The following is a 27,083-nucleotide window of genomic DNA, read 5'->3' on the forward strand; positions in this document are numbered from 1 at the left end:
TGGCAGTGTGGAAAAAAATCTGAATTTTCCCTGGTGCAAAAGGAAAAAAAAAACAAAAAAACCTCTTTTTTTTTTTTAAAAAACCTCTTCTTTCCCTTCTTGAAGAGCATTTACTCTAGAAAACTTGTACGTTCTTTGTCCTTTTAAGATGTGTGTGAATATTTTTGAAAAGCTTTGTAGGCCTTTTGCCAGTTTTAATCCAGCAACGTTTTTGCTCAAGGTCCTGGGAGCCATGTCTTTGAAATGTTAGCTCAATTTCCGGGAGCACCTGGCTTTAAACCTACCTTCCATGGTAACGACATGAGATTTCTATTGCTCCTTTGGATAAAGATAATTAGCAAACAAAAGCAGCCACTGTAATTACCAGGAAAATTTAGGGTGCATTCTGTGTGACAAAAGCTGCTGTCGAGTCCTCTCACGTGAGAACATGGATGTCGGTGATTTCTTGCTGTCTTTGCAATCTCTGTAGGGGACCGCCTGTGATGCGCATCACATTCTGGTTTAATGCTGACTCAATACTAAAACTCTTTTCTGTCTCTTCCATTCCCTTGGAGAGTTTTTTGGGGGGCTGGCAGGAGATTTTTATTTTTCTTTATATTTCCCAACAGAAGAAAGCAGCCTGGCTGGAAAAAGCTTTGGGCGAATTTGGACAACCTGACCAATGAGAATGAGTCCCTCACCTCCCATCCCTGCATTTGCGCGCACCACCCTGCCGCAGCGAAGGAACCCCATCCGCGGCCACGGCCGAGGCCTGCATCACTATTTTTAGCCGCCACCACCCTCGTGGCCCAGGGACAGGCAGGCGGGCGGTGCCCGAGGGCGCCGGGCCCCGCCGGGCCCCGCCGAGCCCCGCCGAGCCCCGCCGAGCCCCGCCGAGCCCCGCCCCCGCCGGCCCCGGCCCCGCCCCCGCCGGCCCCGCCCCCGCCAGCCCCGGCCCCGCCCCCGCCGGCCCCGGCCCCGCCCCCGCCGGCCCCGGCCCCGCCCCCAGGCTCCGGCAGGGAGGCGCCGGGCGCGCAGAGTCGGGAGCGCGCAGCCGGGGTCGGGAGCCCGCGCCCGGTGCCGGCGGCCGGCGGCGATGAAGATCTGGAGCTCGGAGCACGTGTTCGGGTGAGGTCGGGCTGCGGGCCACGGTGGGGTCCGGACCCGCGCCTCCCCCCGCCCGCGGGCCGCGGGGGGCGGCCGCGGAGAGGCTGGACCCCAGACCCGGCCCTCGCCGAGCCCGCCCAGCCCCGCGCTGGCGCTCGCAGACCGCGGCCCGAGCATCCTCCCCAGAGGGGGGCTCTGACCTCCTGGGGCGCCGTCGGGCCGAGGACCGCCGAGCCGGGCGGCCCGTGTGAGGGAGGGGCTGCCAGGCACCGAGGCAGGGGTGCGACCGGGGAAGCGGGGGCGGGGGCGGGGGGGCGGCCTTCCCGGGGCCGCGGAGGGCGAGGCGCGGGGAAGGACCTCGGCCAGCCGGGGGGTGGGGTACGGCGGGGGCCGGCGAGCGCCTCCGCGGCAGGGCGCCCCAGGGTGCACGGAGGCCCGGGGAGGGGGGAGCGGCGGGGGGCTCCCCGTCCCGCGCCCCGGAGCAGGCGGGATCGCGCGGGCACGCCGCGCACCTGGGGCAGGGCCGGGCATCGCAGGGAGAACCGAGGCCTGCAGAGCGGTCCTCCGCTGAGATCGTGCAGTGCAGCCGAACACAGACGGGGAGCTGTGCGCTGGGAGGAAGCCAGATGTGGACGAGGCTTGTGGGGGACTTTCACCCCGAATGCACTTGTGGGCGTGGAAGGCCTCCAAGCCAGCATGGAGAACAGAACTGTTTAAGAGTACCCTCGTGGCCTAAACGGTGTCTTCTCCTGACTCGCTTGATACGTGACACGATGAAATCATCCTTTAATATTTTTTTTTTTAAAGGAACAAAGATTTTTAAAGATTCCTTGGCCCCACTTAGAGAAGCATTTCGTTTTTGCAAAAGAAAATGCTGCATGAAATGGAATTGTCATCCTTTGGCCTATTTATGTAAAATTATTATAATAAAAATGTATCAAGTGGTTTAAAACCTCTGAAATTATTTTTAATGAGATCTTTAGACTTTATGGGATTCAATTTTAGTGTTGATTTTTGCACAGCCTGCAGCCTTTCTCAACTGGGATTCCTTGAGAGATCCAGTGAAAGCCCCAGTGAGAATGACTCCAGAGACTCTTTGCTCGATTTGGGACATAACTGGCACCATCAGGATGCAGAGGGGAGAGATTAAGTCATTGCAAACGGTGTGCCCAGGCAGTGGGGCTCAGTTTTCTCATTGAACACCTGAGAAGGACTGCCCTAGAAGTTCATGAAATTGAAATGTTGATTAACAAGCAGCACTATTGATAAAATTCACCCCCTTAAAGTGTACAATTCAATGATTCTTAGCCCATTTACAGAGTTGAACAACCATCACCATAGTTGTTTTAGAATGTTTCTGTCATCCTACAAAGACTCCTCATTCCCATTCACAGGTACCCACTACTCGATCCCAGCTCCAGGCAACCACTGATCTGCTATTTCTATAGCTTTGCCTTTTCCAGACATTTCTTATAAATGTCATCATACAGTATAGGGTCATTTGTGCCTGGCTTCTTTTACTTGGAACATATTTTTTTGAGGTTCCTGGTATGGTTGCATGTATCAGTCCTTTATTCCTTACCTCATTCATTTTGTGTCCCTGATACTCTCTACTGGTGCCTGGCACACGCATGCTCAGTGAGAGGCTGAGGAATCTCAAAGAAACCAGGTGCCCTTCCAGAATGAGGGAGGCTATCCACCCATAGAATTCCAAGCTGCTGTGGACTACGTGCTGATCCTCTGCTGGTGATTTTTGAGTTTAAAATTGGCAAATGTGGAATATGGAATGCAACTGGCTAAGGATGATGTTTGGTAGCCCCTGTGGCAGACAGGTGGCAAATGACAGGATACTTGTGATGGCAGACCATCATCTGTAGGACAGTACAAAATTGGAAGCCTGGGTTTCCAGCTAGGCTTATTAAGGAGTTTCCCTTTGCTTAGTCCCTTAAAATGACTGATTTCTTTTTCCTTTGGCGATTACAAACCTTTCTTCTTTCTTTTTCTTCTTTCTATACTTGTTTCCTTTTTATATATTTATTGCTGTCAGGTGAATTTTGATAGGAAGTTAATAAATTTACTCTTAAAAGGCAAGAAATAATCAAGCACAAAAAATGTGGTGTTTATCAGGTTTTCCTCTTGTGTCCACATTCTGAAGAAACCCCAGGGCCTAGGGGCACCTGGGTAGTGCAGTCAGCTAAGCTGATTTCAGCTCGGGTCGTGATCTCAGGATCATGAGATTAAGCCCCACATCTGGCTCTATGCTTAGTGCAGAGTCTGCTTGGAAGTCTCTCTCCTCCCTCTCATTCTCTCTCTCTCTCTCTCTCAAATAAATAAATAAATCTTAAAAAAAAGAAAGAAAGAAAGAAACAAACAAACAAACAAACAAACCCCAGGGCCTAGAGATGGGGAATAGTAGAGAGTAGCAGAGAACCATAACACACTTACGGAAATGGAGAGCCCTTTGGGAAAGCCATCAGAATCAGCATGTGTGTTACCTGGAAAGGGTTCAGTATAGTTTAAATAGTAATAAAAGACACAGGACTGAAATACAAATGTATAAAAAGGGGCATTAAAAATTAACATGTTTATAAATTTCATCCTCACAGCATTGACCGAGGTTTCATATAGGCCTAGAGCAGAATCTTTAGTAATAGCCAACACAAGTAGATTGCTGGCAGCATCAAGGTCATACACTCCTTGGACTCCAGCAGCTGCCAGGAAAGGTATCTAGTAGGCAGTAACCATCTCAGGGGAGTCCGGAGCTGTGGAGGGATGAGGCCCTACAGCAGGCTTGCTTTCCAGCCAGGAGCATGGAGAAGCACCCCCCCCCCCCGGCACCTTTTCTCTTAAGTAAGAGAAATTGAACATTACAGTGCTGTTCCTTTCTCCCCACAGGCAGACAAGATTTTGAATTTGGTGGGTGTCAGCCTTCTGAAGGTCTGTGTTGCAAAGGTCTGTTTGACTACATTTATGTGTGTGTGTGCATGTTTATCCATAAGCAATACACAATGTCACTTGTCTTAAAATGGAAATCAGTGCATCACATGGCACAGATCTTTTGACCATTTCCCTTTCTTCATAACACTGTGTTTTTGAGGTGTGTGTGTGTCTCATAGCTGAGTGATATGCCATTGTATGAATATGTCACAATTTATCCTTTCTCTTATTTGAAGGGACATTACATTTTCCCCTTTATTCCATATCATACTGCAGTGACCACCCCTGTGTATATTTCCGGTCCATTTAATTAAGGGCCCACTTCGGCCAGCGATTCTCAAACTCTTCAGCCTCGGGACTTCTTTACACTCTTGGAAAATATTGGGTACCCCAGACAGTTTTTATGTGGGTGTTATCTACCAATACATACCATACTAGAACTTAAAATTGATGAATTCAAAAATATTTATCAATCCATTAAAATCAATAATGATAAACCCACTTCATTAATATGAGCAACATTTAAAAAATTTATTTATTTATTCATGAGAGACACAGAGAGAGAGACAAAGAGACAGGCAGAGGGCGAAGCAGGCTCCCTGCAGGGGAGTCTGATGCAGAACTTGATTCCAGGACCCTGGGATCACATCCTGAGCCAAAGGCAGACATTCAACCACTGAACCACCCAGGTGCCCCCAAACAACATTTTTATTAAAAAACACACCTGTATTGTCCAAAAGCACAAAAATTAGTAAGAAGAGTGTCACTGTTTTTTTTTGTTGTTGTTGTTTGTTTGTTTGTTTTTGCTAATTTCTGGTATAATAGAAGATAGCTTGATACTCTGTCTGCTTCAGCACGCAGTGTTTTGTAGTGTGTTGTTTTGGTTCAAATAGGCGAATAAAACCCAGCCTCACACACTTTATGAATAAAACCCATGTGGTATTTTAATAGTCTTTTAAAGTGATTGTGGCTACTTTAATTTGCTACTACAACAAGACAAGCGGTAGTTTCTGAAGTCCGTCACCATGAAAATCTGAAACCATAATGACCAGAGTAATTGGCCTACCTTATCCATGAGTGGTCTTTCACTCATGTATGATTTTGTGACATCTTGCACCAGTCACTTGGAACATGTGGGTTCATCAAGTTTACAGTATAGGGCAGTCATCAGGCTCATGGCAGAGGATACAAGTTTTCTAAAATTCCGGTTTGCATTCAAAAGCTCAAATTTTATCTTTGGCTGCAAACATAGGCAGTTGTTCTTGAAGTGATAGGCTCAGTTTATTAATTTTTGAGAAAGTGTCTGCCAATACCTAAGTCTGAATAACCAGAGTCCACCCATCTGTCTTTTCATGTGGAGGAGGTGGGTGGGAAAAGCAGCCCCTGGCTGGGCCCCCCACCTGACAGCTGCCCAGCGCCTCCCCAGCCACTGACGAACTCTGAGTGTAGCTGGTCTGCCTCCTGCACAGCCTGTCCTCTTGCTCAGAACATTAATAGTGGGGTACTTAGAGGTCTAATGTAAAATCAATCATCTTACTATCTTAATATCATGATGGATATTTTTAGGAGATGTGTTATTTTCCTGCATGAACCACAGTGAGCACTGACCCCAGGTGTGGCTTGTGTGGCTTGGGTTCACAGTCTTAACTCATGGGGCGAGGCCAGCGGCTTTACCCTCTGCCACTTTTGGAGCATCCGGGTAAAGGTCAATTTGGTGAAAAAGGCAAATCATGTCTCAGTAGCCCTGAGACCAGCTTCAGCCTGGAAGACCTCTGAAAAGGGCCTGGAACTGCCGGGTGTGGCCTCCAGTTGCTTTGGGTAGGTGTAGGGGCGTGCTGTCTTGCTTGTGGCAGCCTTCATATATTTTTTTTTAAAAGCTTGTTATTATGGACATCTTAAAAATATGCAAAACTAGAGAGCTGAGAATAGCAAGTGCCCACTGCCATCTTCCTCGTTGGCAGTCACCCTCTCACAGCCTGGCCGGCTTCACGTGTCCCTACCCACTGCTCCTTCCTCTGGGGATATTTTAGGCAAATCCCAGGCATCCTATCATTTCCTTCCCCTTCATCTCTTTGACACCCTGGCTGTGCATAGTCAGATTCCATTCCCCAGTGTGCCAGGTGGACTGAGGGGACCACCTTTCTGGCTGCCGGGCCAGGCGCTGCAGGGGTGATGTCTGGTGTTTCTGTAGCCACGCTGCGCTCCAGGGCTGCCACCTCTCGGGGACGGGTTCACACTCCACTGTGGTCACTCTGAGCCACAGCCACTGCCAGGACAGCTCCTCCAAGGATGAACTTCAGCTGATTTCTGGCCTGCCTAACCCTGATAACCTGCTCACACATCTGAAAAAGAGCTAGAGGTGTTTTTTGTTTGTTTTGTTGTTGTTGTTGTTGTTTTAAAGAGCTAGAGTTTTGACCTTGGAGGAACTCTGGGCAGCGACTGTGTGGAGGATGGGGAGGCCTGGGTGCTGCATTTGCCACTCTTTATTTGATTATATGTCCCCTCCCCCGCTCCAACCCTCCAAAACCTCTGTTTCCTACTCTGGAAAATGGAGATGCTAATTTCAGCTGGGTCCTCCTCCTGGTGGTACCTGCCAAGGCTCTGTAGCCTGGGATGGGCCTTCAGAATCCCAGCAGGAATAATAAGAATTACAGTCGCTACGATATCCTGATGGCTCACGTGTGTCAGGCACTCTTCTGAAGGAGTGAGAACAGGAAACATTTACTGGAGGCTGTTATGCCAGCACAGCTATAAATGCTTTCCACAGATTAACCCATTTAACCTTCAGGACAATGTATGGGATGGGGGCCGGGATGACCATCCCCCAACACAGACAGTGAAAGCTCAGAGAAGTTGAGGAACCTGCTCACAGTCACACAGCCAGGGAGTGCTTGGGCTGAATTTGAACCCCATGCTTGGAGTCACTTCAGTGCAGCTCTTCACAGAGGTGAGAACACAAGCCCTGACACCCAGGTGCCAGCCTTCTCAGTGTCTCTCGGGGCTTGGGTTGATTTACCACCCTCAGCTCAGCCTCCCCTTTTCTCCAACGCTTGATATTGCCAGACTTTGCTGTTTCTGCCAATCGAATGAACGTCAGGCTATCTCCTTTAACCGGGAAGTGTGTGATACCAACTTGCTGTACTTAATTAACTCTTGTAATTTAACAAAATGTTATTTCCTGCATCTGTTGATGTGTATATTAACTTGCTTGGTCCTCCTCCTATAATCAGTAGAATTATTTATTATGTGAGTGTTTTAAGCGGCTTGTATTTAGTTTAAATCATCAACTGGAAAGATGCAAGATTTCTTTTTTTTTTAAGATGCAAGATTTCCCCATAAAAGAAAGATTACTGTGTAGGATACGATTACTACAAATATGTCAACTTCTTGATAGTTTTAAGTAATTTTGGGAAGCAAAGGGTATTCTTAGTGATTTTTAAGGGAACAACTCTTAGGACCTTGGCTCTTAGTGATTTTTAAGGGAACAACTCTTAGGACCTTGGCTTGCAGTGCTCACCCAGTATTTCATAGAAAGCCCCCATCTGACTCAATCCCTTGCTGCCCACACGTGTCCAGGTTCTCCCTCCTTCCCTCACCTTGGATCGACCACGTCCCTAACAGCTCTTCCTCAGAGAAGAAGCTCGGCTCCCTGGGTCATCCACGGTGATCGGGTGTAAACCACGTCTCTGCTTCTTCATTGCTTTATGTTAAAGCTGGTGGATCCATTAATTCAGTGACATGACTCCATGGTTTGAAAATGCATTTCTTTGCCGAAAAGAGGATATTTCGGACTAGTTCTGATGATTTTTCGGACTAGTTCTGACGATTCAGAGGCCATGGAACATAATGGAAAGAACAGAGGGCAGAGGCTAGGGGACCCGGTTCTAGTGTAGGCCCTGCTGCAAACTTTATGACTCAGGACAGAGTTTTATGAGGATAAAGTAAATTAATGGTTGGTAACTGGTATTTTAAAGGGATGTCAAATATGGAACAGGAATTAATCTTAAGGAAAAATTTGATACGTTAAAGATCAGTGTACATAGATGTTTGCTACTGTCTTTATTTTACAGAGCAAAATTAGAAGCAATCTAAATAACCTACCATAGGGAACTGGTTACATACAAGTATCTATAGGATGACCTATTGTGTAGCTCTTTATAGTCAGATTTCTGAAAATAGATTCATGATATAGGAAGATGTTCATCAGTTAAATATAAAAAGCAGATGGTAAATCTGAGTATGGTTGGAGCATGATCCCAGTTTAGTTTTTGTAAGGCGTATGTGTGTGTGTGCAGACGCACACACATATGCTTGTTCTAGGTCTTGACTCTGAGCTGTTCTATACATGCCGTTTAAACTTGTCTGCGTACATCTGCAAAAACAATGGTGGTGTTGACATACTCATCTTCGCCCTGGGCTCAGATGCTTCCTGGGAGCGCACACAGCTCGAGGAAGGAGAAATTAGGGAAATAAGCACTTACTGGGGAGGCCCGCCCTGCATACCTGAAGGTAGCACCTCTGACTCCCTCTGGGCAGTTGCAGGGCTTGGAGCCTAAGCAAGCGCTGAAGGAGCACTGCCCCAGTAGTGGGGCACTGTGAATATGGCTCTCCCACAGCAGGAAACAAAACACGGACAAACATGACCACTCCCCACTGCAGTGGCTTAGGGCCAGAGAAAAAGTGGTGGCAAGGGAAGCTTCAGGGAGAGCTGGGGTCCCCTTCGGAGATTCCCACAAGCTGGGCTCATCTTTGGATAGTGGATGGTGGGTGCTTTTGTATTTCATACTTTATTTTTCAGTATCTTGGATACTTTTTATGATCAGAAAAAATATGTTGGCCACTTCACACCATACACACATCACATGCGACTTAGAAATTGGGGACAAAGTACAATGGACCCTTGAATAATGTGCGGGGTCTGGGGTGCTGCCCCCCTACACAGCTGAAAATTGTGTGTAACTTTTAAGAAAAATCCCCTTTCAATAAAAGGCCCAACTACCCACACAAAAACCTGGGCATCATTCTTGAATCCTCCTATCTCCTTATTTTCAAGATTAATACATAATTTATGATCCAAATGGGATGCTTCTGAAAGTAAAAGGTGATGCTCTTCACATGTGCAATAAGACAAAACACAAAAACCGGAACCGTCCTGGGCAAACTGGAATGTACAGTCACTTTATCTATCTTTCTCTTACAATTCATTACAAAGTACTACTACTTCCTAAATATCTGTTATTGTTAAAGTATAGTTGACACACAGTGTTACATTAGTTTTAGGTGTAGCAGCAGTGGTTCAGTATCTCCATATGTTATGCCGTGTTCACTACAGGATCCAGGATCCAGGATCCGGATGCCTCAGGTAGATTAGTTTGAATATACCTTTAATTAAAAGCAGAAGGAAAAAGTTTTGATGAGAGCATTAACATCGATTTTCCTTTCAGTCTGTGAGCCACATCTCTGGCTCCCTGGTGCCACTCTGGCACACTTCACAAATGCAGGGATTGCCTGCTTATTCTGGGTGATGATATTTTTCCTCCAGCCACCCTTGGGACACCGTCATCAAAGCTGCCATGAGGAAGTACCCGAATCCAATGAACCCCTGTGTCGTGGGAGTGGACGTGCTGGAGCGCAGTGTGGACGGCCGGGGCCGGCTGCACAGCCACCGCCTCCTCAGCACTGAGTGGGGGCTGCCCGGCTTCGTGAAAGCGGTGAGCCTACAGCTGCTTGGCCTGTGGCACCCCCACCTGCCCGGGCCTACGGTGGCCCACTTACCCATACGCCCTGGCTACACCTGCATCATTCTGCTGCGCCCTCACCGCCGCTGCCCAGCCATCTGCAGGGGGTGACAGCCTTCCCCTAGGGCACCCACTCAGGACTGCAGGGACGCCTGCGACATGGCCAGTTTCTCCGTAAACTTCATTTGGTTTCCTGCCTGTGTGGTCCTGATGTCTCCCCACCCTCAGCCCCTGCCCCACCGGCACAGAACCCTGCCCTGCAGCACCTCCCTGTCCCATGTCCCCTGGGGCTGCCCTAGCAGATACCACAGACTCCAGGCTCCAATAGATGTTTGCTTCCTCATGGCTCTGGAAGCTGAAGGTCGAGAATCAAGGCCCTCCAGGCTGATTTCCCGAGGGCTGTAGGGAAGGGTCAGCCACCTCTGTCCTTGGCTGGCCGGGCCCCATCCTCCTGCTGCCTCTGCAGGTGGTGGTCCCTGGGCCTCACACAGCCCTGGGGTCCCCTTCCCGATGTCCTCATCTCTCCTCCATATAAGGACGTGTCTCAGACCAGCTGAGGGCCCACCCTCAGGACCCCCATTTAAACTGCATTACCCCTTGAAAGGCCCTGTTTCCAAGTACAGTCACATTCTGAGGGGCTGGAGCGCAGGACGTCAACAGACAAACTTTGAGGGACACATTCAGTTGATGACAAGTCTCTGAAGCAGAGCCATCAGCGAGGTCATGAAAGGTGTAAATCTGAGCACGACTTTCTCCTGCTCGTCGGGACCCCTGTTCTCTTCTCAACACACGGTCTAGGCCCTGACATGGCCTGACACCCCAGTGAGGCCGCCTTCTCCCTCTCTTGCCATGCTGGGCTCTCACTGTACCGGCCCAGGAGCCCATCTGCAGTTGACCCCTGGCTCCGCTGACCCCGCTGACCCCTGCGTGCTGCCTCTTCCTCCAGCCCTGCCACCCGCAGGGGGCCTGCCCCCTCGCTGGTTTCTTTTTGCCGAGGTGTTGATTGCTGTGTCACACGGCCGGCCGCCTCTCCCTGAATGCATTCGCTGGAGGTGGCCCCCCTGCGGGGACAGAGACCCCCTGAGGAGCTGTGCGGGGAGGGGGGCAGGGGGCGGCTGGCTAGCTGCATCCCCACGTGCACCGCTTGTCGATCAAGGGCTTAATCAGTAAATGAAACGGCATTTTCTGTTTGATGCTACAGTGCCATTCTTGACATGTTACGATGACAGTTTTGCTTTGTTTTTTTAGATTTTGGGAACCAGTAGGACTTTGACATACATCAAAGAACATTCTGTGGTGGATCCAGTAGAAAAGAAAATGGAACTGTGTTCCACCAATGTAAGCAATGGCCTGAGTGAGAAGGGTGCTTGGTATTTCCTGGTGATGGTGGGGAATGTTTTCATTTCATTTTATTTCTAGCTCACCTTTGGTCTGAGTGATCTTTTATTTCTTTTTTTTTTTTTTTTAGTTTTTATTTATTTATGATAGTCACACAGAGAAAGAGAGAGAGGCAGAAACATAGGCAGAGAGAGAAGCAGGCTCCATGCACCGGGAGCCCGACGTGGGATTCGATCCCGGGTCTCCAGGATCGCGCCCTGGGCCAAAGGCAGGCGCTAAACCACTGCGCCACCTGGGGATCCCTGATCTTTTATTTCTAATAGAAAGGCTGAATTTATTCAGCAGTATGTTATTGTTTTATTCCAGTGAAATGTACAGAAAAATGCACATAATTGTCATAAAATGAACAAATGAACATACCTCTATAAACAGCAGACAGATCAGAGACAGAATATGACCATCCCTCAGGAGCCCCCCTTATGCTCCTTCCTGGGGGGCACTCCCATCTTGCCCCCAAAATAACCACTCTCCTGACTTGCAACTGCAGATGTGATTTTAGCAATAATTTTAAAAGCACATTTCCACTTCACTCCTCTCTGGAAAAAATTTATACTGGCTCACTGCATATTCAAAAAAATATGTTGGGGAAAATGCCTGGGCTAGAAACATGGTTTATTTTTATAAAATCATATTCTGTAAAAACACTTAGCAGCAGCTTTGTGCTCATTCACCTGGATGCCAACCCAGAAGTTTTACGCTTTTGTATGAGGGCTGATGGTCTGGCAGTTTGGAAGTGCCTCGAAGGCCAGGCCAGACAGAGGGGTGGGTGTGGAGAAGTGACGGTGATGGGAGGGGGCAGCCAGGACTAGGTTCCTCTGAGACCTGACGTGGTGCCCATTCTGGCTTCAGTGAGTGCGGATTCTGGGATGGAAGTGTCCAGGCAGGTGGTTCAGGAAGAAATGCCAGAGAAATAGAACCTAAAGCCATTTTTTGTTTTAAGATCACACTCACAAACGTGGTGTCGGTGAACGAGAGGCTGGTGTACACACCCCACCCGGAGGACCCTGGAATGTAAGCAGCTGCGCCCTGGGACTGTGGCGGTGACTTCCCGGGTCAGGGCCCCCCCGCATCGGGGGTCCTCAGCCCTTCGCCCCCTGCTCCTCCGCAGGACGGTGCTCACGCAAGAAGCCATCATCACCGTGAAGGGGATCAGCCTCGGCAGCTACCTGGAGAGTCTGATGGCCAGCACCATCTCCTCCAACGCCAAGAAGGTACGGCTGGGTCCCGGCCGTGTGCCGGGGGGGCGGGGGTCCCGAAAGTCCTACCAAGGGCTGCAAGCTGGCGATGGCCCAGCACCTTCCACTGGCCGCCGGGGCGCGCCTTGAAGCTGCGACTGCACAGGCTCCAGGCTCGGTGCCGGGGCTGAGCCGAGGTGGCGACGTCAGGCGGGACGTCCAGCAGCCCTGCTTGCCCGCCGTCTGGCTCGCGCGGCTGCGCTGAACCCCCTTTGCCCGACCCCCTGGACGCAGCTGCCTGTGGCAGGATGGGGGGGGTCAGCTTCACGGAGGTGGCAGGAGGCAGGCTGGACCCCGGAGGCCGCCCTCCCCAGGCCCCTAGCTGGAGGGCAGCGCAAGCTGGTGGACACCGGGGGCTGGGGGCGGGGAGGCAGCCTCCTCTCCGGGAAGCTGCTGGAAAGGGCTGGGAGGAGTGGCAGTTGCCCTGCGTTCAAGGTCTCTGTCACCTGCTAGAGCAGGGCCTCTGTCACCTTAGCTTGCCTCACAGGCTGATGTCTCCTTGGCTGTCCCCCCACCACACCCCCGCCGGTATGTTTGGGTTGGAAGTAAGTCTTCCCCCTGGGGATCCATGGGACACCTCCCATGCTTGTCATCATTTAATGGGAAAAATACTTGTGGCCTCGGTACTGATAGAAGAGCCAGTCTGCCCTGTTTCTGAGGACAATCTACATCTGGGAAATGCTGGCAGGAGCTCAGCTCAGTTCAGAGAAGGCAGGGGAAGCAGGGTGCCTGGAGCCGCCTGCCTCGTGCCCACACAGCAGGCCTTTCTGGAAGGACAGGGAACCTTCCTTGCCTTTGTGTGTCCGCGGTCCGGCCTAGGGCAGGCACCCAAAATGTTCGCTGGAAAAATAAATGACGGGAGGAAGGGACCACTTGGTGAGGCAAAGCCACCTGAGACCTCTTGTGAGAAAAGTCAGGGGAAACTCAGTGAGGCCAAAGGAAAGTCTTCAATTTTGCTTTATGTCAGGGGTTGTTGTGCTGAAGGCCTGGCACAATCACTTCCTCCCCAGGGCGCTGCTACCCCTTGAGGGCAGTCCCCGCCAGCTGGGCAGAGGGGGCAGGGGAAGGGGAGCAGGCCGGTCTGGCATTTGGGTGGGCCGAGTCCCTGAGGAGCCTGTGAAGCTGCCCCTTGCCCTGCATGCAGGACATGACGGTGTCCGCACTGCCCACGCCGTGGCGAGAATTTTGGGCAGAAGGCACACCCTCACCCAGATTTCTGAGCTCGAGAAGCTCCCCTCACAGGGAAGACCATTCCTGGACGGTTACTGCTGTGCCGCCCTTAAAACTGTGGTGCTGCGCTTGTACCGTTGAAAGTACAGGCTGTGGCCTGCTGTCTGCAGTGAGACGAGCAGAATTCTTACACCATGTTGAACTTTTCTGTGTTGTTCCAGGGGTGGGCGGCTATTGAGTGGATAATTGAAAATTCTGAGCGCGCCGTGAGCTAACGGGGTCTGCCCCTGGACCTAATGCTGAACAGTGGTAACTATAGTACTCTTTAACCCCGTAGAGAACTTAGCATCTTGCTAATAAGTATGTGCATGGTGTGCCGTGCTGGGTAGTTAAAGGTACAGCTGCATGCGTCTCCAGCCCTGGGCTCCTAAGTATCTTCTGGAATGGAAACAGCCATTTCCTCTTCATCCTCTTCCTAATTCATCTCCTTGTTTCATGGCAGGATTTATTTCCCAGGGAGACTTGGATATTTGTTACCTGGTCTCTAAGAGAGGCTGCGCAGCCCCCCCACCCCACCCCACCCCAAGCTGTTCTCAGTACCTGCTTGCTTTAACATTTCCTAGAATTAGCGCATCATCAGGAAAGAGGCTTTCACTAGCAGTGCTGGACAGCATGGAGGACCCGATCAGATGGGAGGATTTTTTTCAGTTTGAGCAGGATCTGAATATTTGCACGTGTTCTCCTAGAGAATGCCCTGTGCCCTTGCATCAGCGTTGTGGGGGCAGGGGTGGAAGTCCTGCTCCTCACAGGCTGGCACCCAGCCATGTGACCACCACTGGCTCTTCTCTTTTAGTGGCAGAAGCCATTTCTAGCGTCTTCTTGAACTTCACAAACATTCCTTGGTTTCCTAGGGCACCAGTGGCTGGACTATCAGAAAGGGGTTTGACAGTTAGTTGGCAGTCATCTTCATACCTCATAGGAAAGTCAGAGAGTTTCCTGCTTCCCTCTGTTTAGGGAATCCTTATACTCCTGCCTTGAAACCCTCACCCTGTTGACTTTCCATCCTGTACTGCTCTGGGCCCTGCTTCCTCCCATGGTTGGTCTGTCTGTCTGTCTGCAGCATGTGTGTACACACTCGGTGCCTCAGTCAGCAAATGGGAGCCATGTCGTTCAGGCTCCTTTAAGAACTTCCCACTGCAGCTTGAGTTTGCCAGAGACCTTCACCTTGAATCCAAAGTCATGATAGGATGCCGGGGCTCTCTTCCTCCATGGACGCACCACTAGGGTGACCACACATAGAGAGCCCGACCATCTGGTGAACACAGTGTGTGTGGGCAGTGTGGCGTGTGTGATGTGTCACTCTGAGCTGTGGACTCTGTCACCTTCTGTTTCCTCATAAACTGGAGCTAAACTGCCTCAATCTTTAATCAGATGCCTCACCCAAAAATCAAAGAAGAAAGAAAGAAAGAACAGAAGAAAAAAAGGAAGGAAGAAATAAGTGAACCTTGAATATGGTTCGCCCAGTCTGGGAGAGGTGTGGAATCGGCTGGAATCTGCCACTTGCCTGGTCACAGTGTCCACCGGGCTCTTCGGCGAGACCACTCAAGACAGGAGGCCCATCTGTTGCAGAGTGAGACCCAAAGAAGGGAAGAACCCCCCAGCAGGAGGAGGGCAAGGGCCGCAAAGCTGCCATTCTGCCGCTGCCCACGAGCCAGCCACCCCCGGGCCGTGTTGTCAGACTGCTGTGGGGCCTTGTCTGTCTTCCCCGGGGCAGCAGCTCCCAGCAATTTTCTGCTGACTCTTGGGATCTTACTAAACAAGTTTACTCTCTCCTGATGACTCCCCATTTCCTTCCTATGCCTCTTGGCCAACTGCCGGCACTGCCAGTCTCTTCACACGTATCTGGCCACTCTCTGTCACTTCAGATGCTGTCGCCATGCATCCTTCTTCCTGCGGTTAATGCGGGTCTGCACATGCTAGAATAGGGGCATTCACCCCCATGGTGACGTGTGTGGTGACAGCACTGTGAGCTGTCCCATCACACAGTTGGAACCGGCCAAGGGAGCAAAGTGCTCTGCCTTCAGGCTGTGGCTGGCTTGTCCTGGGCTCCTGGACCAGTGACCCCAGGGGCTGAATGAAGGCTTGTTACTTGTCACCATTCAGACCTGTCCCTGAGGAGGCTCATGCACGTGGAGCCATTGTGAGGAGGTGGTCACAAAATGCTTGTGAGCTTGAGCTGTCCTATTAGCTTCTTAAGGTACTTCCCAGTGGGGAGTTTTAACTTCCCCCTTTTCAGAAGTAGACTATAAAATCTTTCAGTATGCTTCAAAATCTAAAAACTTTAGAGAAGGCCTCCTCCTTAAACGATGAGTAGAACTGTGTCTACCATTTTTTAGATAATGCTTTTTGTTTGATAATAGTACTTCTAATCCAACATGAAATACTCATTTATATTTTTAACAGAATATTTTATGCTTAAGGGTGTATGAGAGGCTCAATTGGTTGAGCATCTGCCTTTGGCTCAGGTTGTAATCCCAGGGTCCTGGGATCGGGCTCCCTCCTCATCCGGGAGTCTGCCTCTCCCTCTCCCTGCTCACACACTCTCTCTCTCTCTCTGACAAATGAAATAATAAAAGTTTTTTTTTAAAAAAGAATATATTATAGCTCATGGTAAATCAGAGTTAAAGGATTTAAAATATTTAAATAATTTAAAATAACCTGCCCTTACTCCTTCTGCAAAGCACATTTCTACCCTTCTAAGGGGACGCTTGACACTTTTGGCAGTTTTTGGCTTTTACTGCTAGATTCCTAAGTAAGTATATCCTGCTATTTCTTCATTTGCCAATTTTAGACATTATCGATATATTATTTACCTGTTTGGTAAACTATTATTTTCTCTCTGTCATCTCTTCCTCTCCTCTCCCTTTCCCTCAAAATAGCTATATTATTGAAAGCACATTCAGAGTTTCCATAATTCTGAAAATACAAATACAGAGCTATTGCTTGTCACCAGGCCATAACTGCATTTTCTTTTTTATACAGCTGTATTATACCCTTTGGGGATAATAATTGTCTTATTATTTTCACCTATTTTATTTTATTTTTTAAAGGTCTCTGGCTGAGCCCTTGCACACCTCCACTCACTCTGCAGTACCTCATGATGTCATTTTCCATAGGTCAGTCTTTTGGGGTAACCCCTTCCCAGATTCCTAGGCACCGTCCTTTCTGGAAGTCAGGTTTTACTCTCTGACTGAGCAGCCATGTAGCTGTCATCCCCTTTTTTGAGCATTTCTGGGCATTTCCTTGACCCTCTTTCCTGGAGCCCCTTTTTTCCCTGCTTCCCTACTTCCTCTTTCTCTTTCCTGTCACAGGATGGAGAACATCTCATCATGGCTTCTAATACTTCGCACATCTGAAAATGTCACTTCTATTCTCATGGTTCATTCATAGCATACCTGGACATATATTCTAAAACAAAATACTTCCCCTCAGAGTTTTGAAGGCATTGTTCTGTTGCATTCCACTCTGATCTGATTGATCCTCTGTATGTGACTTCTTTTTTCTCTCTGAAAACTTTTAGGATCGCTTTATCCTTGATGTGAAATTTCATGCACTTAAGCCTCATTTGAAGTGAACTTTAAAAATTCATTGTGTTGCACTGTGCATGTTAAATTCCTAATTTTGATATTGTATTATAATTATGCAAAATGTTATTGGAGGAAGTGGGTAAAGGGCAAATGGGATATTTCTGTAATATCTTTGCAGCTTCTTGTGAATCTATATAATTTCAATATTAAAAGTTAAAAAATATAAATAGTAACATCATGGAAAATGGTAGAGGTAGGTGTTCCCAGGATTGGTCTCTCCACTGAAATAACCAATAAGCTGGCAAAAAGTGACAGAATCAACTTTTGTAGGACTGTGAATTATAATAGAATACTTCAACCAAGAGAGCACTTAATGAATCTTGATTAATGCACTCTGAAGATTTTGGACTTGCCAGCCTCCATAATTATGTCAGCCAATTGCTTAAAATAATGTCTGTATATAGACACACATTCTATTGGTTCTGTTTCTCTGGAGAACCCTAATACATTATTAAAGCCAAATTTGTATCAATTCAAATTAGATTTTTCTGACTTTAAGACACTAATTATAATCACCAGGGTAATCAGTAAGAAAATAATTAAGACATATCCAGAAAAGAAGCAGGAGGAATCAAAATGTACTCTAGAAAAAAAAAATCAAACACAACAGATGAGAATGGAAAGAATTCAGGAACAGAAAATTATGAAACTCACAGAAAACCATGAACAATGTAAGAAGTTAGTGCTTCTTTAGCATTAATTACTTTAAAAGTAAATAGATTAAACTCACCAATTAAAGGACAGAGATTGGCAGAATGGATGAAAAAACATGATCCTCCTATATATGCTACCAGAGACTCACTTTAGATACAAAGACATAAACAAATGGCTGGAATGTGAAAGGACTGAAAAAGATATTCCATGGAAATAATAACCAAGAGAGCTGAAATGACCATACTAATCTCAGACAACATCTACTTTGGGTCACAAATGATTACAAGAAAACAAGGACATTATATATCAGTGAAAGGGTCAGTTCATCAAGAAGACAAAAGTTTTAACCATTTACACACCAAGCTCCAAAGCCCCCAAATATATAAAGCAAACAATAGCAGAACAAAGGGAGAAAGACAATTCTCCAATAATAGCTGGAGACTTCAATAATCAACTTTCAATAATGGATAAGACATCTAGACAGAAGATCAATAAGGAAATGGAGGACTTGAATACTAAAAAAAAAAACTTGACCTAACAGACATTCATATAATACTTCATCCAATAGCACAATACACATTTTTCTCAAGAGCCCATGGATTATTCTCTAGGACAAACCATATATTAGGCCAAACACCAAGTCTCAATAAATTTAAGAAGACTTAAATCATACAAAGTATCTTTTGTGATCCCAGTGAAGTGAAATTAGAAATCAGCAGTACAATAAGGTAAATAAAGAAATACGTGGAATTTTAAAACTATATTTCTAATAACTAGTGAATCAAAGAAGAAGTTACAAATGAAATTAAAACATTTTAAGATGAATGAAAATGAAAACACAACATATGAAAACTTACAGGATGCAGTGAGAGCAGTTATCAGAGGGAAATACACATTGCAAATACCTCCATTAAAAAAGAGGAAAGATCTCAAATCATTTTTTTTATAGGAGAGAAAATTTTATTTTTTATTTTTAAGATTTTATTTATTTATTCGTGAGAGACACAGAGAGACAGAGAGGCAGAGACACAGGCAGAGGGAGAAGCAGGCTCCATGCAGGGAGCCTGATGTGGGACTTGATCCCAGGACCCCAGGATCATGCCCTGAGCTGAAGGCAGATGCTCAACCTCTGAGCCACCCAGGCATACCAAGATCTCAAATCATTACCCTGACTTTAAGGAACTGGAAAATGAAGAACAAACTAAACCCATGGCTTCAAATGGAAAGAAATGATAAAGATTACAGAGGAGATAAACAGAGAATAGAAAAAGAGAATTATTGAAATCAAAAGTTGTTAGGTTGAAAAAAATCAAAGTTCACAAACTTTTAGACTGATCAAGAATAAAAAGGATTCAAAATAAAAATATCAGAAATGAAAGTGGGGCATTACTACACATCTTACAAAAAATAAAAGGATGTAAGAGAATACTGTGAACAATTGTATACCAACAGATTAGATGACCTATATGTGACAAACTATTAGAACCACACAAATTACCAAAACTGATTTAAGAAGAAATAGGATCTCGACAGGCCTATGACAGTCAAAGATACTGAATCAGTAATTGAAAACCTTCCAACCAAAGCCTCTTAGGGGGCAGCACAGGAAGAGCACCCTCCAGTTTGGTGTGACTGCAACTCAGGCAGGTGGGCTGAGGGCAGGCATGCAGCCTAACTGGTCCTCTAACAACAGAGCCCAAACCCTGCCCAGTGAGCCCACAGCAGGCAAAGAGAGCCATTGCAAATGACTGAACTGAAGGCAAATGTGTCTCAGGCACAATAGTAGGACACACACAGCCCCCACAGGAGACATCCCTGAAGTGCCTGGTTCTGGTGAACAGGAAGCATTGTGCTGCAGGACATCACAGGTCCTCTTCTTCATGAGGCCACTACTTTTAAGATCAAGAGATGTAGCTGGTTTTCCTACCCATAGAGACAAACACAGTTAGACAAAATGAGGAGACAGAGGAATATGTCCCCAGTGCAAGAACACAAAATCACAGCACAAGAGCTAAAGATAAGCAGTATGCCTGATAAAGAATTGAAAAGGAATGATTATAAAAATTGTCCCTGGACTTGAGAAAAGGGTAGTGGATCTCAGTGAGATCCTCAACAAGGAGATTGAAAATATAGGTATAACAAAAGAACCAACTAGAGATGAAGAACTCATTAACTGAAATAAGAAATACACCAGAGGGAATGAATAGCAGATTAGAGGAGGCAGAAGAACAAATTAGTGACTTGGAAGACAGGGTAATGGAAAGCAGCCAAGCTGAATAGCAAAAAGAAAAATGAAGAAGAAAAAGTAAGAATAGATTAAGGGAACTCAGTGACATCAAGTGTAATAACATTCACATTATAGGGATCCCATAAGGAAAACAGGGATCCCCCCCTTCTCAGGGGATAAATTTATTTGAAGAAATAATACCTGAAAATTTCCCTAATCTGGAGAAGGAAACAGACATCCAGATCCAAGAAGTGAAAGTACCCAAGACAATTGACTCAAGGAGGCCCACACCAAGACACCTAGTAATTAAAATGGTAAAAAGTAATGATTGGGATTCCTGGGTGGCTCAGCGGTTTAGTGCCTGCCTTTGGCCCAGGGCATGATCCTGGAGTCTCAGGATCGAGTTCCACACCGGGCTTCCTGCATGGAGCCTGCTTCTCCCTCTGCCTCTCTCTCTTTCTCTCTCTCTCATGAATAAATAAATAAAATATTTTTTTTAAAGTAGTGATAAAGAATGTTAAAAGCAGCAAGAAAAAAAATACAGTTACACACAAAGGAAACCCCATAAGGCTATCAGCTGATTTTTTAGCAGAAACTTTGCAGGCCAGAAGGGAGTGGCATGATATATTCAAGGTATAACTGTGAAACCAAGAACACTCTATCAAGCAAGGTTATCATTCAGAATAGAAGGAGCAATAAAGAGTTCCCAGACAAACAACAGAAGTTAAAAAGAATTCATCACTAAACCAGTCTTACAAGAAATGTTAAAGGGAATTCTTTGGGGGAAAAAGTCATAATTGGGAGTAGGAAAATTATGAAAGGAAAACACTTCACAAGTCAATGCAAACATGTAATAAAAGTAATAGATTAAGCACTTATAAAACTAGTATGGAGTTTAAAGCAGGAAAGCAATAAAGTCAATAATATCTACAAAAATCAATCAAGGAGTTCACAAAAGGATATGAAATATGACATTGTATACATAAAATGTGAGATTGGGAAGTAAAAATTTAGTGCTTTTAGAACCGAAGTGATCATCAACTTAATAATATGCACTGCTGTATGAGTACAATGCAATAGATGAGCCTAATGGTAATCACACATCAAAAACCTACAGTAGATGCACAAAAAGTAAAGAGAAAAGAATTCAAGCATAACCCTAAAGAAAGTCATCAAACCACAAGGGAAGAGAATAAGAAAAGAAAGGAACAGAGAAAAACCAAGAAAGCAACTGTAAAACAAATAACAAAATGGCAACAGGTCAATGGATAAAAAGCAAGACCCATCTATATGCTGCCTACACCAGACTCACTTCAGACCTAAAGACACATGTAAATGGAAAGTGAAGTGATAGAAAAACATTTAACCATGCAATGGAAGCAGAAAGAAGGCTGGAATAGCAATACTTATATTGTACAAAATAGACTATAAAATAAAGACTGTAACAAAATACAAAGAAGGACATAATATAATGATAAAGAGGACAGTCCAACAACAGGATAACAGTTGTAAATATGGGTCTAACATAGGAGCACCTAAATACATAAAGGAAGAAACTGTTAGTGATACAATAATAGTAGGGGACTTTATTTTTTTATTTTTATTTTTTTTAAAGATTCAGTCAGGGATCCCCGGGTGGCTCAGTGGTTTAGCACCTGCCTTCGGCCGGGGGCATGATCCTGGGGTCCTGGGGGATCAAGTCCCACATCGGGCTCCCTGCATGGAGCCTGCTTCTCCCTCTGCCTGTGTGTCTCTGCCTCTCTGTCTCTGTGTCTCTCATAAATAAATAAATAAAATATTTTTTAAAAATTAAAAAATAGAGATTAAGTCAACTGAGGCATCAAAGAGGAAATAAAAAAGTACATGGAAACAAATGAAAATAACACAGTGGTCTGAAATCTTAGGGACACAGTTAAACTGCTCTAAAAGGGAATTAGATAGCAATGCAGGCTAACTCAAGAAACAAGGAAAAGCTCAAATAAACAACCTAATCTTACACCTAAAGGAGACAGAAAAAGAATAAACAAAGCCCAAAGCCAGTAGAAGTAGAAGGAAGGAAATAATAAAGGTTAAAGCAGAAGTAAATGAAGTAGAGACTAAAAATACAATAGAACCAATTGGTGAGACCAGAGCTGGTTCTTTGGAAAGATAAAACTGATAAACCTTTAGCCAGACTTATCAAGAAAAAAAAAAAGAGAGGACCCCAATAAATAAAATCAGTAATGAAGGACAAAACAAAACAAATCTCCAACAACAACAAAAAAGATCAGGACCAGATGGCTTTATTGGTAAATTCTACCAAATATTAAAGGATTAACAATAAATAAATAAAATCTTTTAAAAAAGACAAAAAGCATTTTACTAGAAGTTCTAGCCAGAGCAGTTATAGACAAGAAAATGAAGTATTAGGCATCCGAACTGGCAAGGAAGAAGTAAAACTACCTACATTCACAGATGACATGATTCTATAGATAGAAAACCCAATGAAGAAAGAATCCACAAGAAAGCTAATAAAGGAATTTGGCAAAATTACAGGGTACAAGATCACTATATAAAAATCAGTTGTTTCTTTACCCATGAGCAACCTGATAAGAAAATTAGAAAACTACCTAATTTATAGTTGCATCCAAAAGAATAAAATACATAGAAATAAAAGAAGAAAGTGAAGGACTGGACACTGAAAATTATAAACATTGCAGAAAGAAATGAAAAAAGGGGTTGCCTAGGTGGCTCAGTCAATTGAGTATCTGATTATTGATTTTGACTCAGGTCAGGATCTCTGAGTCATGAGATTGAGTCCTATGTCGGGCTCTGCACACAGCAGGGAGTCCGCTTGGGATTCTGTCTCTTTCATTCTCTCCCACTGCACACACACACTCTCTCTAAAAATCAATCAATCTATCTTCTAGAAAAAAAAATGAAAAAAGACATAAATAAATGAAAAGACATCCCTCATTCATGGACTGGAAGACTAATAATTGTTAAGATGGCAACACTACCCATAATGTTCTAAAGAATCAAGGCAGTTCTTACAAAAACTCCTATAGCTTTTTTTCCCTCCCAGAAATGGAAAAGCCCATCCTCAAATTTGTATGGAATTGTAAGGTATCCTGCATAGCCAAGATAATATTGAAATATAAGAACAAACTTGGAGTACTCATACTTCCCAATTTCAAAACTTCATATAAAGCTACAGTACTCAAAACAATGTGAGACCAACATAAAGAGAGACAAATAGGCCAATGGACTCAAAGTGAGAGTCCAGAGGTAAACCTATGTATCTGTGGTCAATTAATATTCAACTATGGTACCAAAGCAATTCAATGAAGATTAGTCTCTTCAACAAATGGTGCTGGGACAACTGGATATCTACGTATAAGAGAATGAAGTTGGACCACTACCTCACACCATATACAAAAACTAACTCAAAATGGATCAAAGACCTGTGTACAAGAACAAAAACTATACAACTCTTAGAAGAAAACATAGGATTATATATTCATGATCTTGGATTTGGCAATGGATTCCTAAATATGACAACAAAAGAGAAAGATAAATTTGGCTTCATCATAATTAAAAATTTTGTGCATTAAAGAACATTATCAAGAAAGCAGAAAGACAAGCTACAGAATGGAAGAAAAAAATGGCAAATCATGTATCTGGTAAGGGTCTATTATTCAGAATATATAAAATACCTCTTACAAGTCAACCACAAAAAGAAAACTCAATGTTAAAATGTGCAGGGACGCCTGGGTGGCACAGTTGGTTAAGGGTCATACCCTTGATTTCCACTCAGACTGTGATCTTGGGATCATGGGATTGAGCCCTGTGTCAGGATCCAAGCTCAGTGGGGAGTCTGTTTAAGATTCTCTTTCCCCCCTCTCCTGCCCCTCCCAATCAGGCATGAAAAATAAAAACTTTTTCTAAAAAATGGACAAAGAATCTGAATAGATATTTCTCCAAAGAAGACATACAAATGGCCAATAACTACAAGAAAAAAAATGCTCAACCTCATTATTCATTAGGAAATGCAAATGGAACCCACAGAAACCACTCATAACCACTGGAATGGCTATAATAAACTAAGTGGAAAGTAAGCATTTGCAAAGATGTGGAGAACTTGGAACCTTTGTTCATATTGGTGTAAATGTAAAATGGCATAGCCACTCCACCCTTAGTTATATACCCAAAAGTATTGAAAACAAGTACACAGGATGCCAGGGAGGTTCAGTCATTAAGCGTCTGTCTGCCTTCAGCTGAAGTCGTGATCCCAGGGACCCGGGATCAAGTCCTGCATCAGGATCCCTGCATGGGGCCTGCTCTCCCTCTGCCTGTGTCTCTGCCTTTCTCTGTGTCTCTCATGAATAAATAAATAAAATCTGGGCAGCCCCGGTGGCGCAGCGGTTTAGTGCCACCTGCAGCCCGGGTGTGATCCTGGAGACCCCGGATCGAGTCCCGCATCGGGCTCCCTGCATGGTGCCTGCTTCTCTCTCTGCCTGTGTCTCTGCCTCTCTCTCTCTAGCTGTGTCTCTATGAATAAATAAATAAAATCTTTATAAATAAATAAATAAATAAATAAATAAATAAATAAATAAATTCTTAAAAAGAAAAAGAAAACCAGTACACAAATACTTGTACGTAAATGTTCTCAGTAGCACTACTTACAGTAGCCAAAAGGTAGAAACTCAAATGTCCTTCAGCTAATAAATGGATAAACAAAAGTGGTCCATATATCCACTGGAATATTATTCGGCTATAAAAAAGGAATGAAGTATTGATCCACACTACAACATGGATGAATCTCTAAAGCATTATGCAAAATAAAAGAACCCAGACACAAAAGGCCACACACTATGTAGTTCCATTTATACGCAGTCTTCCAATCCATAGACGAAAGCAGATAGGTTGTTGCCAGGACGGGGAGGGAGGAGAGGAAAGTACGGATGGAGGAAGAGTCTGCTTTATGTGTTTGAGATTTCCTCTTGGGGTGATGACAGTGTTTTGAAGTAGATGGAGGTGGTGGTTGCAAAACATTGTGAATAGACTAAATACCGTTGAATCGTACGCTTGACAATGGTTAACTTATGTGAATTTCATTTCATGAAAAAAGAGGAGCATAGAAGTATATAGCTGTAGACCGACACGTACATACGTGCATACCTGCATACGTAAAGCTTAGCTCAGGCCAGCAAGAAGACATCAAAAACAAAAGCAACAAAAAACAAAACCCACAACAACCCGCGACTCATCGGGTCGGGAACTGGGTGGTCCCTTTCGTTCTGATAATGATTTCTTCCATGATTTCCCCACTATTCTCCTTTCCTAGAAGTCCTCTAGGAAGCTGTCAGCTTCCTCAATCTAGGGATTGACCTCACAATTTTCTTATATTTTCTCATCTGTGTTCCACCTTTGGGGAGATTTCCGGGACTTTGTCGTTCAACAACTTCACTAATTTTTATTTTGGCAGATTGTATTTTTAATTTGCCAACCTTTGCTGTTCCCTGTGGCCTCCCATTCTTGCTTCACAGAGGTGGTGTCTTCCCTCCTGTGTCTGCAGAAGCGGACGCGAAGCAAGCGTCCTGTCGTCCTGTGGCATCTGGGTGTCTCCCCTGCGCCCCTTGGCGGGGAGGCCACGCAGATGTCCTTCGCCGTCAGGGACCGACCGAGCCCAAGCACGGGTGGCCCCGCGGCTCTGGGCTGGCAGCTGGGCTTCACTGAGGTGGCCCTGCGCCTTTTCTCTGAAGTGGTTCCGTTTCTCCCGACAAGACCCCTCAACCCCTGGGGGGCGGGGAGGGGTCTAGGAGCCGGGCAGTTAAACACCTTGCAGGCGGTCGCCTGCTGTCCTGCGTGTCCCCTCTCTCCGGATGGCCCCTGCGTGTCCCCTCTCTCCGGATGGCCGCTGCTGCCAGCCGATGCCTGGGCTTTGCGACTCCTGGCGGGGGCGGTGGGGACGCTGACTCCGCAGCTCCTGGATTTTGTTTCTCTCGGATTCCTGAGGGTTTTTCGGACAAAGGGCCAAAGGTTGTTGTCCCCACCATCTTCAAGTCAAAGTCAAAGTTCTGTTGGCTTTTTATAAATAACACTCTTTCAAAAAAGACATAAATGCAGTCCATTTTTATGGGAACAAAGAAACAACAACACAGGACTCTGCTGAAGAGTAAAAACCTCCCTTTAGAGAAAGAGTGCTTGGCCTCTGCCAGTTAACTCCTAATTTTTACCAAGGCTTCTAGAAGTGCTTTATGCAAATTCAAGTTATTAATGTTTTTTCCTTTTCTTTCCTTCATTAAACACAGATGGAGCTATACTGTATATACTCCTTTGTGCTTGTCTTTTTTCTGTTTTTAAGCTACATTTTCTTTAAAAGTTCCCTCTTGAGGTTTAGTTGTGTAGCACTGAGGTCTTACTTCCTGAAGGATTTGAGGGCTCCTTGCAGGTAAACCCTGGTGTGCAGAGGCCATGGGTGCAGGGCACGACACCTGTCACTGCTGCAAACTGTACTCTGGCCTCATGAGCGTGTATCAGCCTCCGACACTGGTGACAGCCTCTGTTCCCCTCCTAGGTTAACTCTGGTGCACTGAGGGTAACTAGGTAACCTCGCAGGGGTGATGGTCTGAGAATTGTCGTGTAAGGGGTTCTGTTCTAGAGGGGAACGCGGAAATCTGTGCTTTGGGAAACCACATTTTGAAGCAGGGATGGGAGTGTCAGAACAGGTCAGTTGTCTTGACTTGGATGCTGGATCGGGTGTGTGTAGGGAACTCGGTACAGCTTCAGCCTGCATTCTTGGGGCGCCGTGTGTACATGGCACTTACTAGGTCCACGTCACATTTTGGGTGAGATGAAGTGTGGTCAAAATAAGCATATGCACCTGTTGGGTTCTGAATTCTCCTCTGCTTTCAAAATTTATAAAAAAAAAAAAAAAAAGATAAATTTTTAAAATGTTAAGATAGTTCTTAAGAAAGTGGTAGTGATTATTTTCAGAATTTCTTTGGCA

General features: G+C 45.7%; 1 protein-coding gene across 6 annotated transcripts in view; it reads left to right on the forward strand.

Annotated features, from left to right (window-relative positions):
• Positions 1–985: 985 nt before the first annotated feature.
• Positions 986–27,083, forward strand: part of PRELID3A (PRELI domain containing 3A) — a 50,023-nt gene continuing 23,925 nt past the window's right edge. For 2 of the 6 annotated variants that reach the window (XM_025429580.3, XM_025429581.3), the window contains exons 1-5: positions 986–1,107; positions 9,566–9,734; positions 11,010–11,099; positions 12,100–12,170; positions 12,268–12,370. In XM_025429580.3, the coding sequence (XP_025285365.1) occupies positions 1,076–1,107; positions 9,566–9,734; positions 11,010–11,099; positions 12,100–12,170; positions 12,268–12,370 (465 nt within the window). In that variant the 5' untranslated portion in view covers positions 986–1,075. Of the gene's footprint in view, positions 1,108–3,981; positions 4,039–6,811; positions 6,971–9,565; positions 9,735–11,009; positions 11,100–12,099; positions 12,171–12,267; positions 12,371–13,785; positions 13,874–14,995; positions 17,684–27,083 lie in introns of those variants that run through there. The other 4 variants (XM_025429582.3, XM_025429583.3, XM_025429584.3 and 1 more) reach the window with 4 other exon arrangements.

The sequence above is a fragment of the Canis lupus genome, chromosome 7 (assembly GCF_003254725.2).
Source record: "Canis lupus dingo isolate Sandy chromosome 7, ASM325472v2, whole genome shotgun sequence".
Taxonomy (NCBI): domain Eukaryota; kingdom Metazoa; phylum Chordata; class Mammalia; order Carnivora; family Canidae; genus Canis; species Canis lupus.